Source organism: Colletotrichum paranaense (assembly GCF_030867605.1).
Source record: "Colletotrichum paranaense strain IMI 384185 chromosome Unknown Scaffold_20.1, whole genome shotgun sequence".
In the NCBI taxonomy this organism is placed as follows: domain Eukaryota; kingdom Fungi; phylum Ascomycota; class Sordariomycetes; order Glomerellales; family Glomerellaceae; genus Colletotrichum; species Colletotrichum paranaense.
In genome coordinates, this window is record NW_026848978.1 from 105,912 (window position 1) to 121,161 (window position 15,250).

The 15,250-nt window shown below is 53.6% G+C and overlaps 4 protein-coding genes across 4 annotated transcripts; 1 reads left to right on the forward strand and 3 right to left on the reverse strand.

Moving 5' to 3' along the window:
- Window positions 1–2,095: 2,095 nt before the first annotated feature.
- Window positions 2,096–2,962, reverse strand: CPAR01_15547 (uncharacterized protein; the record flags this gene model as incomplete). The annotated part of the gene is made up of 2 exons (XM_060499795.1): window positions 2,096–2,393; window positions 2,466–2,962. The coding sequence occupies 2 exons, from the start codon at window positions 2,960–2,962 to the stop codon at window positions 2,096–2,098; spliced, it is 795 nt and encodes a 264-aa protein (XP_060341371.1).
- Window positions 2,963–4,203: 1,241 nt separating this feature from the next.
- Window positions 4,204–5,486, forward strand: CPAR01_15548 (glyceraldehyde-3-phosphate dehydrogenase; the record flags this gene model as incomplete). The annotated part of the gene is made up of 3 exons (XM_060499796.1): window positions 4,204–4,332; window positions 4,542–5,226; window positions 5,284–5,486. The coding sequence occupies 3 exons, from the start codon at window positions 4,204–4,206 to the stop codon at window positions 5,484–5,486; spliced, it is 1,017 nt and encodes a 338-aa protein (XP_060341372.1).
- A 1,258-nt stretch (window positions 5,487–6,744) lies between these two features.
- CPAR01_15549 (uncharacterized protein) lies at window positions 6,745–9,091 on the reverse strand (the record flags this gene model as incomplete). Its single annotated transcript, XM_060499797.1, has 2 exons — window positions 6,745–8,521; window positions 8,586–9,091. The coding sequence occupies 2 exons, from the start codon at window positions 9,089–9,091 to the stop codon at window positions 6,745–6,747; spliced, it is 2,283 nt and encodes a 760-aa protein (XP_060341373.1).
- Window positions 9,092–12,007: 2,916 nt separating this feature from the next.
- On the reverse strand, window positions 12,008–14,520 carry CPAR01_15550 (uncharacterized protein; the record flags this gene model as incomplete). The annotated part of the gene is made up of 2 exons (XM_060499798.1): window positions 12,008–14,283; window positions 14,337–14,520. The coding sequence occupies 2 exons, from the start codon at window positions 14,518–14,520 to the stop codon at window positions 12,008–12,010; spliced, it is 2,460 nt and encodes an 819-aa protein (XP_060341374.1).
- Between the last annotated feature and the right edge of the window lie 730 nt (window positions 14,521–15,250).

A 15,250-nucleotide genomic window follows, 5' to 3' on the forward strand; every position in this document is an offset into this window, starting at 1 on the left:
ATGCACTTGCGTTCGAGGCCCATGGCCTTCCAAGGATTCGTGGGGGACGCGTGGGGGACATCTCTGCATAATTTGAGATGACAATCATCATGGAAATCGAAGCGTTAGTTCTGCACAACGGCATAAGTCAAATGTGCGGCATTAATCGTGCACCGGCCCACTATGTCGAGCTTGGATCAACTTATGTCAGGTAAGTCCACGTCAAAGTCAAACCCTGCACAATTTGCTGGTGGGGTAGTCAGCTCGGTATAAGTCACCGCTCACCGAGGCACAAAGAATGCTCACCGAAACTGGATATTTCGAGGAGACATAACCGAGAAATGCCGTTTGGCCTGTCATGATTTCTTATAGAAGAGACAGCTGGTCTCGTACTTCAATCCGGTATTCCGTGACTGTACGTGACAAGCATATAGCCACATCCCGGGTCTTGCCCGTCAGACAAGGATGAACACTCTGCCGGCAACTCGAGCTTCACCTTCACGATATCTCACGAATGCCATCATCCGGAACATTTTCATAGACAGCTGGCCCGGGCTCCTTAGGCGCAATAGAAGAATCCACAGATTATGCAAGTCCAGAGGTCTATGGCGAATCATCTACACCAAATATTCCCGGCTACCTGACTTACACGCGCCCGCCTCGTACAAACGGGCTGCCAAGTGTACCCCACTGGGCGTTAGATACGAACCCCTGGGCTCATGAAGAATCTCAGAGGCTAGTGTAAAGTCGCTGTTAGATGAGACGAGGTTCCAGATCCCCAGGCACGAGGTGCTGTACCCCGGCTCGGCAAAGTGTAGCTTAATGTACGGCATCGGGGCAGGTAATCGGGAGGAACCGGAGCGGAAATCTGGGGTAGCTCGGGTCGAACCTCGACGAGAGACGCATCATTCCGGGGGCGGCTGGCGGCAAACGGGGCCTGTAGGAAAGCTCGGTTCTTGCAAGGCCGCCACATTGCTGCCGTGGTCCATGTAAGTCTCGTGTACCCAGTCAAAGGTGGACTTGGGAAGGGAGGGAACGGGAACGGCGAGTACAGTACGTAGTCGTGATGATGTGGGCTTGCGGATGGGACGAGCGTCAACGACATCGTGCTAGCCACAAGGCTGATGACACGGCTGTCATTCCGTCAATTCGTAGGGCGGATTTGAGGCCTTAGGCACAGTGGCACAGCAGTCCCATGATCTGACAATATCTAATCGTCAGATTTTAGGAACCCCTTATTAGACCGAAATGAGATGTGCTGAATAATTTGGCCGAGAGATAGCTTGTCCATGTTGGTTGAGACCGTGGTACGGCCAGAAGCTCGTCCGGGGGGCTGGTGTCGTACGGTGTTGGTAGCGGATGGATGAGTGACGGTAGAGTCATATCATGCTGAGTCGATCGATGTTTGGACCATACAAAATGATCCAACTGCCAAACCTGGACCCTGTCGGGCGTCTGGCGATACGATACGGCCATGCAGGCCTCCGTGGGCAGCGGTAAACACATAGGCCGCGGCATTGACGTTTGCGGGTATCCTCGGTAGGGATATCGTCATTCCCGATGTCATCGGAAGTTGAGAGTTGTTATAGGCGAAGCCAGGAGCATTTGGGGCCGACGAAGCCGTGATGCTCCGGCGTGTCGGGCCAGCCGGGCTCGCTTGGTAGCTCATTGGGTTGGGTGAGTCGAGAGGCAGATCTCGGGCCCCACCAAGCGCCGGAACGCACCAGCCCTGTTTTGATGGACCGACTTTGCATTGGAAGCGGCCGGCCAAGACTGTGAGTGGCAGAATTGGGTGGCGTGTACATTTGGCATCAGTCATGGGTGAATTGACGGATGGGTGGATGACATTCGTAGGCGAGGTATCTGTACAAGTTCTCCAATTGAATTCGAAGAGTTTGGACGAGCATGGATGCCTTTCTTTGCACGCAAACTGTTTTCTTCGACTCCGATGACTCCTTTGCTCCAACACGGACGACGGAGCCAAAAATGGTGCGGTCCATCTGGGGGTGACCGAGAACGGAGTCGTAAACGGGCCTTCTCGATCATCATATTTCTCTAAGCTAAAATCGGCCGAGTCGAGGCTGGAAGTGCCTCATGCACCAGGCAACGTGTTTCATTAGCTGGGCTCAGTCGAGCTTGGCGGGTTGAGCGATGGAGCATTGAGTGATTTATGGAGCTGGGGTCGGTTTTTTTTTTGTTCGATATCTAACAGTAAAGGTAAGGTAAGCTGAGCTAGACTTTTGAGTAAGAGAGTGCGGTGGGAGCGAGCGGACCATACGCATACGGTACATACCTCAGGGTCGTGTAGGACTAGGGGGGATGGGAGGCGGAGGAGGAGGGGCCGTGGGAGCTTTGGCGCGGGATGAATGGTGAGGTGTGCGAATGAGCTGTTTGAACCTTGTGGCATGTCGTGTCTTGAATCTAGTTGAGGATGTTTAATAATAACAAGAGTCCACCAAAATAAACTGGAACGGTGAGAAGATCACATAAAAAAAGACGCCCGAGAATTTGGAGTGGACCACGGTGCCACGGCGCCACGGGCAGATGTTGCATGGAGGTGGCAGTGGCAGTGTGTGAGAGGTGTGAGAGCGAGCAAAGCGTGCAAAGCGTGCAATGGGAGGCAAAAGGTGAGTCGACGGGGGTATCGGACCTGGTGCTGCTGCTGTGACCGGGGGGTAGCTGCGAGAGTGATGTAACGAGGGGCAGGCCAGCAATGAGGAGCAGGGGCCAGGGATAAGGTGCCGTAGCTGACTTTTTTTTTTCTCGCTGGAAACCAAGGGAACAAGCTGCCCCTCCATGCCCCTCCATACCTGACAATTCCTGACCCTTGATAATGCCTGCTATTGCTTGAGTCGTTGGTCGGTCCGGTCTGTCTGATGAAAGTGACACCACCAGCCAAGACCCGCTGAAGAAATGGATATGGATGAGCTGAGAGTGTCGCTGGAATGGAGAGAAAACAAGTTATTGATGAGTAGTCCATCATAAGATGCCCGAGATACGAGCAAGATGCAAGATGAAGGCTGGAGCACAGACAAAGTTGAGGTGTCAAAAAAAAAAAAAGTAGTGAGAAGGAAGGGGGGATATCGAACGCCACGACAGACCCGTCAAACAATGCAGCCTGCGCCTGCATCCCATCCGAGCTTGGGGTCTTTCTTCCATGGGATGGCAAGCCGCATGGAAGACGGACTGTGAATGCTGTGTAGATTGGATTGGTAAAACAACAGCGCATCGCATGCCACCATGATTGTGTTCCAATCCCATCATAGCAATTGGTCCAGAAAACCATCAAGTACCCGGAGGGTATCATACTAACGCCACAAGCGGTAGCAGCGCCTTCCCGCTGGATGCCCCGCCATGTCCGTAAAAAGACGCAACTGGCACCTGCTTGGACTGAGTGGGTGAGAGGCAACGAGAGGGACTCTGTACTCAGAAAGAGGAGGAACAATACCTAATTACCTAGGTAGTATTGGAGAGATACGGAGAGAAAAAGGTACGGAGTACGAGACACGCGTTACGGGGGGGAGCTCTACCTACCTTGCCCGGTCAAGCACAAAGTGAGGTAAGGTAAGAAAGATACCTCCTACCTCAGCTCAGATAGCAGAAAAAGTGTGTCACTCACCCAATTCCCTGGCGTCGACCGGGCAATCACAACCAATTCACCACCCTCAATCGCCGAGTCACCTCACCGTTCTCGGGGCGTCTGGATCCCCCCCATTGGACCCCCCTGCGGAGTGGCCGTACCTGGTACTTCCCTAACTTGCGTCAGGTCCGCCTTCCATTGACCTCCCACTCCCACTCTTGCCTGCCTTGCCTGCTCTTGCCATGGCCGCCGGTCTTGCGTTGGATCGACCAGCAGGAGGACCACCCCACCATCTTCCCTCAACCGAATTTACTATATCTCGCGCGCCCTTCCACCACCTCCCATCACTTCCGTTCCTTCTTCCTTCCTTCTTCTGCCATTGAAAATTCTCTCCTACATATCAATCCATCTCTGACCTCGTCGAATAACCCGACGTGATCCCATTTCAAGGTAAGACCTAGCTCTCGATAGCTCCCTCAAGCTCTACATACCTCACGTCTTCATCACCCCACCCCGCTACCGCGAAAAATACCCCGCCTACCTTGGACATATCGGAAACGCCCGTCCTTCACCAACGCCTGAGAAAACTCAACTAACTCTCTCAACCGTCAGACATACCCCAAATACAAACCACATCAGACAACATGGCTCCCATCAAGGTCGGCATCAACGGCTTCGGTCGTATCGGACGTATCGTCTTCCGCAACGCCGTCGAGCACCCCGAGGTCGAGATCGTTGCCGTCAACGACCCTTTCATTGAGACCAAGTACGCTGTGAGTATCACCCCACTTTACCCCTCCATCATGATATCACGTCTGCCACGATAACACCAGCTTCGTCGGTACCCACGGCAAAAGAGTCAGGACTAGCACTCTCGACTTTTTTGCCCCAGGGTTTCGATTGGGCTTGTTGTAATGACACGACGTGACACAATCATGCAGAAACAGCCGAGACAGAACTTGCTGACAGACAATCATCACAGGCCTACATGCTCAAGTACGACTCCACCCACGGCATCTTCAACGGCGACATCCAGCAGGATGGCAACGACCTTGTCATCAACGGCAAGAAGGTCAAGTTCTACACTGAGCGTGACCCCGCTGCCATCCCCTGGAAGGACACCGGCGCCGACTACGTCGTCGAGTCTACTGGTGTCTTCACCACCATCGACAAGGCGAAGGCCCATCTTCAGGGCGGTGCCAAGAAGGTCGTCATCTCTGCTCCCTCTGCTGATGCCCCCATGTACGTGATGGGTGTCAACGAGAAGACCTACGACGGCAGCGCCGACGTTATCTCTAACGCTTCTTGCACCACCAACTGCTTGGCTCCCCTCGCCAAGGTCATCAACGACAAGTTCACCATCATTGAGGGTCTCATGACCACCGTCCACTCCTACACTGCCACCCAGAAGACCGTTGACGGTCCCTCCGCCAAGGACTGGCGTGGTGGCCGCACCGCTGCTCAGAACATCATTCCCAGCAGCACTGGTGCCGCCAAGGCTGTCGGCAAGGTCATTCCTGAGCTCAACGGCAAGCTCACTGGCATGTCCATGCGTGTGCCCACCGCCAACGTCTCCGTCGTTGACCTGACTGCCCGCATTGAGAAGGGCGCCAGCTACGACCAGATCAAGGCCGCCATCAAGGAGGCTGCTGAGGGTCCCCTCAAGGGTAAGCTATTAATCTCAACCCATCGGAATCACCGAAACACAAGCTAACTATCTCCAGGCGTCTTGGCCTACACTGAGGACGACGTCGTCTCCACCGACATGATCGGCAACCCCAACTCCTCCATCTTCGATGCCAAGGCCGGTATCTCCCTCAACGACAACTTCGTCAAGCTCGTCTCCTGGTACGACAACGAGTGGGGATACTCTCGCCGTGTCCTCGACCTCTTGGCCCACGTTGCCAAGGTTGACGCCTCCAAATAAATGTGCGGTACACATGAGGCTGTCGCGGAGGGGAAACAGGACCAAAAGTGTCCATTAATGAGATGATAAACCAACGACCAAACAAAAGCAGTAAAATGAAGATGGGCAAGTCTTTCTGGAGGGAGGGCCGCAAAGGCCAGGGAGGATTATGGTTGTTTCTTTCCTACAAACAAACGCTCCCCGAATACATGTCCGTATGACGTCTATGAAATAGATTATGCCTACCCATCACAGTCCATGCCAATGCCAAGTGACCAGAGTGTAACTCGAACATTTGATTCTTCAATCAGCAATCAGATCATGTCGTGGACACGCGTAGTTGACATGGCATTTTTCGTGTCAGATCATGTATGAGGTCTATCTATGCGAGCTACCATGTAGGTATGAGATGTGACAACCCTTCGAGTTGTGAGGGGTTGCCAGTGCGGGGTCGCTCCACGTCCGCGTCTGATAACTTGTTTCCTCGCGTCGCCGCTTCCACCAAGGTCCTCAAAGAAGGTGTGCTTCTTACTATCATGTCACAGCATCGCAGAGCTTTTTTGTTTGAATTGGTATTGATTCCTCTCTTGAATTGACCTTTCGAATGAGGAGTTCTCGACTGGGTACCACCGCTACCACTTTGCAATTGAGACGAGGCCGTTCGTTTCGTACTCTCCCTCACTCCATGCCCTGGTTGAACCAAGCTTTTGGCTTTTCCACAAAACATCAAGCCCGAAAGATACAAAAGCAAGGTGAGGGAAGCCGGCCGAGGGATATCTTCTTCTTCTTTTATATGTACACACGCATAGAGAGTCCGTAGACACAGAGTTTGTAGAGATACAGAGCCCTTATTTGTCCTCCTTGAACGCCAAGCTAGACAGAAATGAAACAGGAGAGGAAAAGGAAAGGCCGTCGAGTTGGACTTGATATCAGACAAAGTGAAGAAAGGTGTGCGTGCTCGCTTCAAGAGACTCAGGGTGACTGTGTTTTTTCATACATGATGGGCTACAGCCCATACTTTCTCGACCGAAAACGCCATTCTCGCCACAACCCAGCCTCCGACCCCGTCATCCACCGAAAAGGGGAGGGGGTTAAAAAAGGACGAAAGATGACTTGGTTCATAATACATGTCATTAGGAGGGCCCTAATGCCCGTATCCTTCTGTCTGTGGGTGTACCGAATCGCTCGCGACGCTCTCGTCACGCGGAGGCGACGAGCTCTCCGCCGTGGTAAAGGAGGAATCGACCAGAGTCGACACCTCGCCCTCGTCGTCGACATCCTATGACAACGTTCCGTTGGCGGCTGATACCGTGACCTCGGCGCGCCACGAGACGCCCTCCTCCTGCGCCCAGCGCCGCATAATCTTGAGAGCCGATGATACAGCTTCCTCCACACTCGTCCACGGGCCCATGTTGGTGCGCATAGCCGAGGCTTCAACACGCTCCGCCGAGTCGTATGCCGATTTCCATACATTTGATCGACCTCTTTCTGCGCCAATAATGTGTAACGCGTGCGTCGCCGGGTCAAGAGACCAGTAGCACTTGATGAGCTCCTCGTGGATCACGCCTTGCATCTGCCAAAACAGTGCTTCCAGAGGCTTGCTCTTTCGTACATCGTTGCGCATGACATTCAGAAGCGGTAGAATGCTACTCCACTGCTTAGGATCTTGTGCCTTGTTTTCTATCCGCCTTGACTCGAACAACGCTCTGAAGCTGACCATGAACGCCATCGCCGTCTCCAATCCGAGCATCATGCTGAGCTTGATGTCAGAGTCCGACACGGGAGCGCCGCGGTCCCCGTGCTTTCGCTCTAGCAATATGTCGCGCTCATGCTTCAGCTTGGTGCCGAGTCTGCTAAAACGGTTCCAGCGGTCGCGGAGCGCCTGGACCCTGTGAGGATTCGCCGCTTCTCTGCTATCGTCTCTGGTCTGCGGCCGGTCTCGGTCTGATGATGGCGGCGCGGGAGTCAAGCTGTGACCATCTCCAGGGGTGTTGACCGAGTTGCTTGACGCTACCCTCGACATCGATGTAGCACCCCCTTTCGATGGTGTCGATGGCGCGTTCAGCTTGGAGCTCGTTATTTCCGACGTTCGAGGTCGCTTCACCGCTATTGAATCGCCAACATTCTCGGTGCTGGTGATCGGCCGCTTCCGTGCCTGCGGCGGCGGAGGCTCTATGCTCACTGACCGCTCCTTCTTGATGTCTTTCCTTGGGGGTCCCAGGGCTAGTAGCCTCTGCACCGACTTGGTGTACTTTTTGCTGTACTTCAGTGTCACCATAAACCTGCGAGGCTTTTCCTTCGGCTTTTCCTTCCCTCTGATCTCCTTTCGGTCGTCCTCCTCCTCTTTCACTACCACGTGTGGTCTCTTGCCGTTTGTAGGGGAATCGGGAGGTTGTGTTCTTTGGCTTGCGTCGGAGCCTTTCGTCGGTGTGTTCTTCATCCGGGCCAATTCCTCCTCGAGCAATGGGGGAAGAGTCGGGGAAAGTAGCTCCGGAAGTTTCAAGGGAGATTTCGATCTCTTAATAGGCGGAGGTGGTTCTGCTCGTGAGGAATTCTGCGGCCTGTTGTGCTCGGGAGGATCGTCTCGTCTCTTCTCTTTCGATCGAGAATCGGATTCGTTCGGTAGGTGTAGTGGAGACAGTAACGGCGGAACTGCTGACCTCGAAGACGCCGTATCAGCTCTTGCCCGACCGCTCGAAGAGGGGCTGGGTTTGTTGCCATTGATAGAGTCTCCTCGCGCACGGGATATGGGAGACTTGTTCGCGCCTGAGCCAAAGGCTGTTTTTAAAGCAGATCGCCCGTTTGGTAATGAAGATGAGTTTGTGCCCAACTTTCCGTCCTTCTGTGGCGTCCTGTCTTGTGATGGGTGTATCTCTTTTCTTCTCGGCGTATCGTCTCGAGGCGTCCGCGATCGCTCGTCGAGCGGTGTGCTCGCTTCAGGTTTCGCTCGTTTCTGAGGTCGCAATTCGCCGTCCACATCCGCGATTCTTTTCCTCTTCTCTGGGGTATCATTGCTATCCTGTGCTGCCCGGGATCTTGCGTCGGGTCTGCTCGTTCTAGAATGGGTCAGTCAGCCTCTAGACATAGAGTACATTGGAAGAGACGGGCGTGAGGTTTTACCTTTCATCGTGGGCGCCATCGCGCGCCTTATGCGCCTTGATGTCCCTTGATGCATCCAGCTCCCGATTTCTGTATGTGTCCGGCTTCTTGGGCTCGCGATCAATCCGACTCTCTACCACGTTCCTCTCCTTTCGCGAGGCGTCGGTTTTCGGCGTCGATCCGGAATCGGGAGGAGAATCCGATACCTTCTTCTGTTTGTTCTTATAATCACTCAGTGACAGCTTAGTCACGTTCTTTCTTTCCATCTTCGCGTTCGAATCTTTGACGGCTGGTGGGATCGGTGGTTCTTCGCGCATATCATGATACGCGCGAGTGAGTAGCATTCCGCGATCCGCGTCGGATAACAGCGTCATGTACTGCAGAGCCGGATACTTGAACTCTTCAAAGGTCTTGCTGTGATCGGGAGGGACTCGAAAGCGCTGGTCGGGGTTCATGGACAGTGAATGCGGTCGATCAGGCAGGATGCGCTGGGCCAGCAGTTGGACCTTTTTCGCCGCTGCTTCCATGGTTTGGTGGTGTTTGCATGCCGTGGGGGCATGTGGAAACAAGGATCGCAAAATGCGCGGTCGGGAGCGCAAGACAAGAGGACAGAATGGCGCGGTGCGATGGTGGTGGATGGATTGTGGTTGGATAGCGAGTGTCGGAATTGAGGTTAAACAACAAAGACCCGCGATGGTTGGCAGGCGATGCGAGATCGATGGGTGACGCAGGGGGTGGAATGGGCGCCGGAGTAGAGCACAAAGCTCTCTCCGCAGCCCACGAATGTATTGATCTGAGCCGGCGGCAATGTGCGCCGACAACTAGGCAAGCTGGTGTTGTTGACTCGGTTTGGGCGCCGATTCGAATATGTCGTGATAGCGTGACGTGGGTGTGCGATGCCGCCCTTATCTGGGGGTACCTAGGTTGATGAGGCGGTCGGGGTTGGGGTGTTTTTTTGAGGGGAACCGAAAGAAACGCGAGCAGATGGCGTCAATGAAGCTCTGAGCGATGGGTGCGATGTTGGTATGATGCGACGATGGCGATCGCGACGTGGGTTATGCGTTGAGCGAGATTGCTGTTGTGCTCGGAGAGTTGGTGCGGTAGTGGTGGTGGTGGTGGCAGTCGGGGTCGTGACCGTGGTCGTAGTCGTGGCAGTTGTGTATGCAATTGCAGCGTCCGAACATCAACCCTTGCAGCAGCTGGAGCGGGAGGTCAGAGGAGCCGCAGCGCATTTCCCGACGTGGCGTGCTGCTTGGGGGGTTGATTTGATGGGTTGGGATGGGATGCGAAGCGAAAGGAAGCGAAGCCAAGCCAAGCTCACTGGTAGCGACGCGGCGCTCAAAGGTGAGGTGCAGCTGCGTCAATCGAAGACGCGAGTTGAGGTGAGGTTCGGGTCGGTGCGAGGAAGTGTAAGAGCGTCGCCCCTAGCAGAGCAGAGGGAGCAACCTGCGCTTCACAGTGAGGTAAGGTAAGGTAGGTAAGGAAGGTAAGCAAGCAGTTGACACCTCAGTTGCAACCTGCGCCGGATCCAGACGGGGTTGAGGACGGGACGACGTGCCGCAGGTCGACGATACGGGGTGGAACAAGGGTCAAGGTAGGAAGATGGTGTTGGAAAGGGTCGAGTCGCGGGTCTTTTGGAGAGACGGTGGACGGGACCTCGCGAGTAGTGTAGGTTTTGGACGTGGATGGGAGGTCCAGGACATTGCCCACTGTACCTTACCTTTAGCGTGGAGTCTTGTAGCTGGCAGGCACTGGACCTCACCTCACCTCAGGGCTCAGCTTACACTGAGTGAATGGACTGGGTGGGGGGACTGGCACACCTTACTGGACTGCCTAGGTGGATGGTGCAAAGGGGGTGGGAGGGGAGAAAAAAAGGTGGATGCCGAGCCTGACCTGGTACTTCCACCGGTGCGCCCAGTTGGATGGATGGGATGGGTTAAACCTTCATCTTAGGTACCTTACCTTATGTGCATAGGTACCTCTCATTCACCGTATGGTGTACCCATGTAGGTACGACAGACAACCTAACATGGAAGGCACTCACAAGTGGGATGGAGGTCAGAAGCACAGCAATTCAGGTAAAGACACACTCTAGCAGGGAAGGAAAAAGGTAGGATTGGCAAAGAAGGCAAGCAAGGTAAAGAGACACGCGCTATCTCGCGGCGAATTCAGGCCAATGACGGGCCCGGATGGCAACCGCTAGACGCAGATGATGCGAGACGGCAGCCGGGGTGGTGGTGTCCAGTGCGCCAACCAGGACAGGAATTGAAAGTGCGACGTTCTGGCAATCTGGTTGACCTCACGGATACCTTACCATGGTTACCTACGTGCCTACCTAACCTCATCTAGGTGAACCGTGAATGTCCCGCCAGAGAATTGGGTGCGGCGCGTGCTTACTCAATGCTCGCTTTCTGAGGGAACGGTATCCCAACTTGAGGCTTGAGCCAACATCCGCACCCACCTAGTTGCGCGGGACGAAATACGAACCTTCCTTAGTTCTAATACCCTAATAAAGGGCTGGAATGATCTGGTCAGGTACCCGTGCCAGTCAACTTCCCAAGCTTACGTCATCAAGCCGTGAGTCTATGGCGATACGCAGCAGGAACAATGGAAGTGTCTGCCTGCCCTGTGGCCCGCCTTCCATCTCAGGCGGGACCGCTTGCGGGCGGACTCAGCGGCGGGAATCTCGACCACCTACCTACCTTATGTCGCGACCTAAGCCTATCTAAGGTGCTCATGTAGCTCGGAGGCGCCGCGCTTATCCAACGTGCCTCTATCATTCATGGCAAGGTGGAGGGCTACCTAGGTAAAGAGGATGGGCCGGAAGAAAAGTCCGACAAGTTCTTGTGGCTTAACTTACTGTGACCTCCACTGGGGGAAGCCAATTTGTCGCGATTTGGGGCATGCATTGTTCTGTCAACTTGTTTGTTTCGCCGTTTCACCAAGCTGCAGGTGCCTACGAAGACTGCCGACCTTTGTACAGGTGTACCTTGCTCATCGCGTAGATAATGTGCTTCATTGTGGCTTTGCCTGGATCATTCTGCACTCCGGAGCCGACGCATTCTTAGTATAAGCAGTTTGGAGTTTCTTAACAAAGACAACCTAGCGCCGTCACACATAACGGGTTTCTTAGAGAGGCGTTTACCCTGTTGACAGATGTTGCATCATCACAGCGGTTAATGTAACAACCCAAGTAGTTGCAATATAGGCGTCTGCCATTGGCGTACCTAGTCTCTATCTAATCTAGAGATATTTCTACAGGCAAGTTACCAAAGTATGGTAGCTAGCCGCAGATGAGGTAGACCACTACCTATGAAGGTAGCTCTCTTCTGTCCATGCGAAGAGTACAACCTTGGTATCGTAACAGGATCCTTTGCGCCGTCTTCCCTGGTATCTTGCTGAACTCAAAATGCGCGATGCATCAACTCCCTTTTTTTTTCTCCTCAATGCCTTCCATTGGTCACGGCCAGCGGCCCGTACTGAGAGCTCAGTCTCCGTTTCTTATTCGCAGGCTCATCGTTCAACGTTATCTGCCTCTCCAAGAAGAGCAGTCTCTGCTCATAGGCTGCCACCTGCCTGGCCATCTGATCTATCTTGGGTCCAACTGCGGCTTCCGTAGGATGGTATCTGTCAATGTGCTGCAGAATGGCCTGGTAAAGGGCCTCCGTCGTCAAGTTGTTAATTTGCGCGTCCACATTCATCATGTTGTGTTGCACAAAGTCCATCTTGTCCTCGGAAGCCTTCACCTTCTCCTCTGTCGTCGCGAATCGTTGCTCAAACTCGCTCAAGCGCTGGTGACCCGCCCGGAAATCGTATGCCTGGCTTTCTAGTACCTGAATTCTTTGAGAGTCCCTGGTCTGGCTTTCGCTTGTTAATTTTGTTGACTCAGAGATTGCCTTGATGCTCTGATCGATCATCGACAACTGCTCCTTTAATGCGTCGATTGTGAGTTTGATTGAAGCCGAATCATCGGCTGCACGCCTTTTAGTCGGTGCATCCGCAGTCTTGATTGGCTCTGAAGTATCGTGTTCCAAACGACGCGGACTCTGCCTCGAGACAGCCTCGAGCACCTTGATCCGTGTTTCGTAGTCCTTCAACTTGCCTTCGTACTGATCGACCTTCAAGTCATTAGTTGGGGTCGACAGGCGGCTGGTCTCTGTACTACGACTCGACTTCTGGTCTGATCCTTTCTCGAGCGTCTTTACTTGAGTCCAGGCAACCGCGTCCGTCCGCAGCGGTAGCATTTGGCGCTCTACGACGTCGACTCGCTTCTTTACGTCCTCGATCCAAGTACTAAATGTCTTGAAAACAGTGGCGTTCATCGTTGTAAAGGTTCTGACCGCCAGGAACTTGTCGCCGTCGGGTGGGCGTGGTATATCCGAAGCAAGTTTCTCCATGCCCGACTGCAGCTGCGTCATTTCCGACTTTAATTGCTGAGCCTCTGTCTTGATGTGTTCAACGACAGATTCAAATTTCTGAACATCTTTCTTGACGTGGTCCGTGTCGGATCTGAGCTGCTGTGCTTCTGTCTTCAGGCGCTCAGTGTCAGACTTGATTTCGAGAGCGTCTTTCTTAAAGCATTCTGTTTCCGACTTCATTTGAGTTCTGAGGGACTCTACTCCGGACCTCAGTTGGGCAGTCGCGGATCCGAGCTGCTCAGTACCTGCCTGGATCTTATCGATATCGGAACGTTGCTGCTGAATGTCTCGCTGCATGTCAGACCGCAACTGCTGGACACTAGATCGAATGACTTCTGCATCCAGTTCGAGCATCATATGTTTTGACTGAAGTGTAATCACATCGTCGGCAGCCTTCTTGAAATTCTGTTCCAGTCTCGGCAGCGTTGTCGCAATAGCACCACAACTGTCGCTGATGAGGTCGATATCCATCTCACCGAGCTTGTTGTCGTGCTCCGATACTTGAAGCTTCAGGAAGCTTAGTAGGTCTTCGTGCTGGGCGATGAGCGTCTTGATTGCCTCCAAGTCCTCCGATGTTGTGCCATTCTCTTTTGGAGGTGCACGAGACGGTACGACATCTGGCTTTGGCTCTTGCAGCTGCTTAATGGATGTGTCATGATCATCGGCCCTGGAACTCAGAGACTGGTAATGGCCCTGGAGCTCTTGAACCTTCTTCTTCAGCGTCTCGTTCTCGACGCCAAGAGCCTTTCGCTTGGCACTCTCAACCGAGAGATTTTCACGAAGTTCCTCCATCTGTTTCTGCTGCTTCGCAGATGCTTCTTTATGTTGGTTCTCAAGCGCATCGAGGCGTGACGTGAGCCGTGCCTCGAGTCCGTCCGGAGCACTAGGAGCAACGAGGCGACGATCTTTGTCTTTCTGCTGCAGCTCAGTAAAAGCTTGAAGCAGAGTAGCAGCAAATGCCTCTGCCGCAGTCTGCCACTGTTGGTCCGCATCCTTCATCTCCTTTCCCAAACTGTCTAGGTCGTCGGCGTCTTTCTTCTCAAGCTTTCGATGGTAGTCTTTCAAGGAGGGAAATTCGGCATATTTGGCGTGCGATTGGACATGCTCTTTGTCCCGAGCTTTGGCACGCGCCTCAATTACATCTTTCCGCAATCGAATTGCACCTTGTTCGTTACTTCGCCGAGTCAGTTGTCGTAAAGATGCGGTGATCTTGACCGTTGCTGTTGTGTTGTTCGCGGATCGAGGGGTCGGTGGTGCTGAAGGTGCTGGTGTCGTCGATGGCGCTGGGGATTTCCATGGTGCTGATGCAACGGTTAGTATCGGCGCTCTAAAGTGAATCACGTTCTACTCTTACATTGTTCTGACCCACGGTCGGATCGGGTATCTATTGAAATGCCCGACTTGCTCATGACTGGCGAGGAAAACGTTCTTGTGGGCGGGCCACGAGGAGGAGGGATGGTAGCTCGTGAAGCGGTGGACGGCGGTGGCTTGAACAAGTCCGTTTGGGTTCTCGAATGGTCGCGGTCAAGATCCTTCATCCTGTCTCTGTCCCTGTCTCTTTCCCTTCCCCGGTCCCGGTCCCTATCCCAGCTTCTGTCTCTTTTTCTCTCTCTGGTCCGCCTGCCTGGCGAACTTGAGCGGGATAGCGACATGGATCGTGATGACCGAGACCCCGAACGGGATCGTGATCGGGAGCGACGGTAATATCGAGAATCACGACCTAGACGGTCTCTTTCGCCATCCCTGCGATCGTTGTAGTCGTAGCGACTACTGTAATGGCCGCTGTCTTCGGAACGTCGAAAGGATGCCGGCGACATGATTTTGGTGGGCGAGGTGTGGACTCTCAATCGAAGGTCGATTTATGTTTGTCATCTCCTTTGCACGTGAGATCATGTCCAGGCCGCATACTCGAACAGTGCGTTGAAGGTGCGTTGAAGGGGTGCGCATAAGTAAGTAGGTAGGTAGGTAGGTAGGAAAAGTGTTTGCGTGTACGCAGGTGGCAGGCAGGTGAGGCAAGGAACATAAGGGTCTTTGTTTGCAAGATGCGAGGTGGGGTGAGATGCCCAGAGGTATAAGAGGGAAACCCTATGACGGGAAGGAGCGCGTCACCATCGATTACGTCGGCTCGCCTAAGGGGTCTTATTGATAATTGGACAGCTTTGAGGTCGAGGTTCAAAAGGAAGGTACAGACAGTGACCCGAGTTGCCAGCATCTATTTGAGGGCAAGTCTTTTTGCTTAAGTGGTTTTTCTCCTTCTCCTGTTTTTAT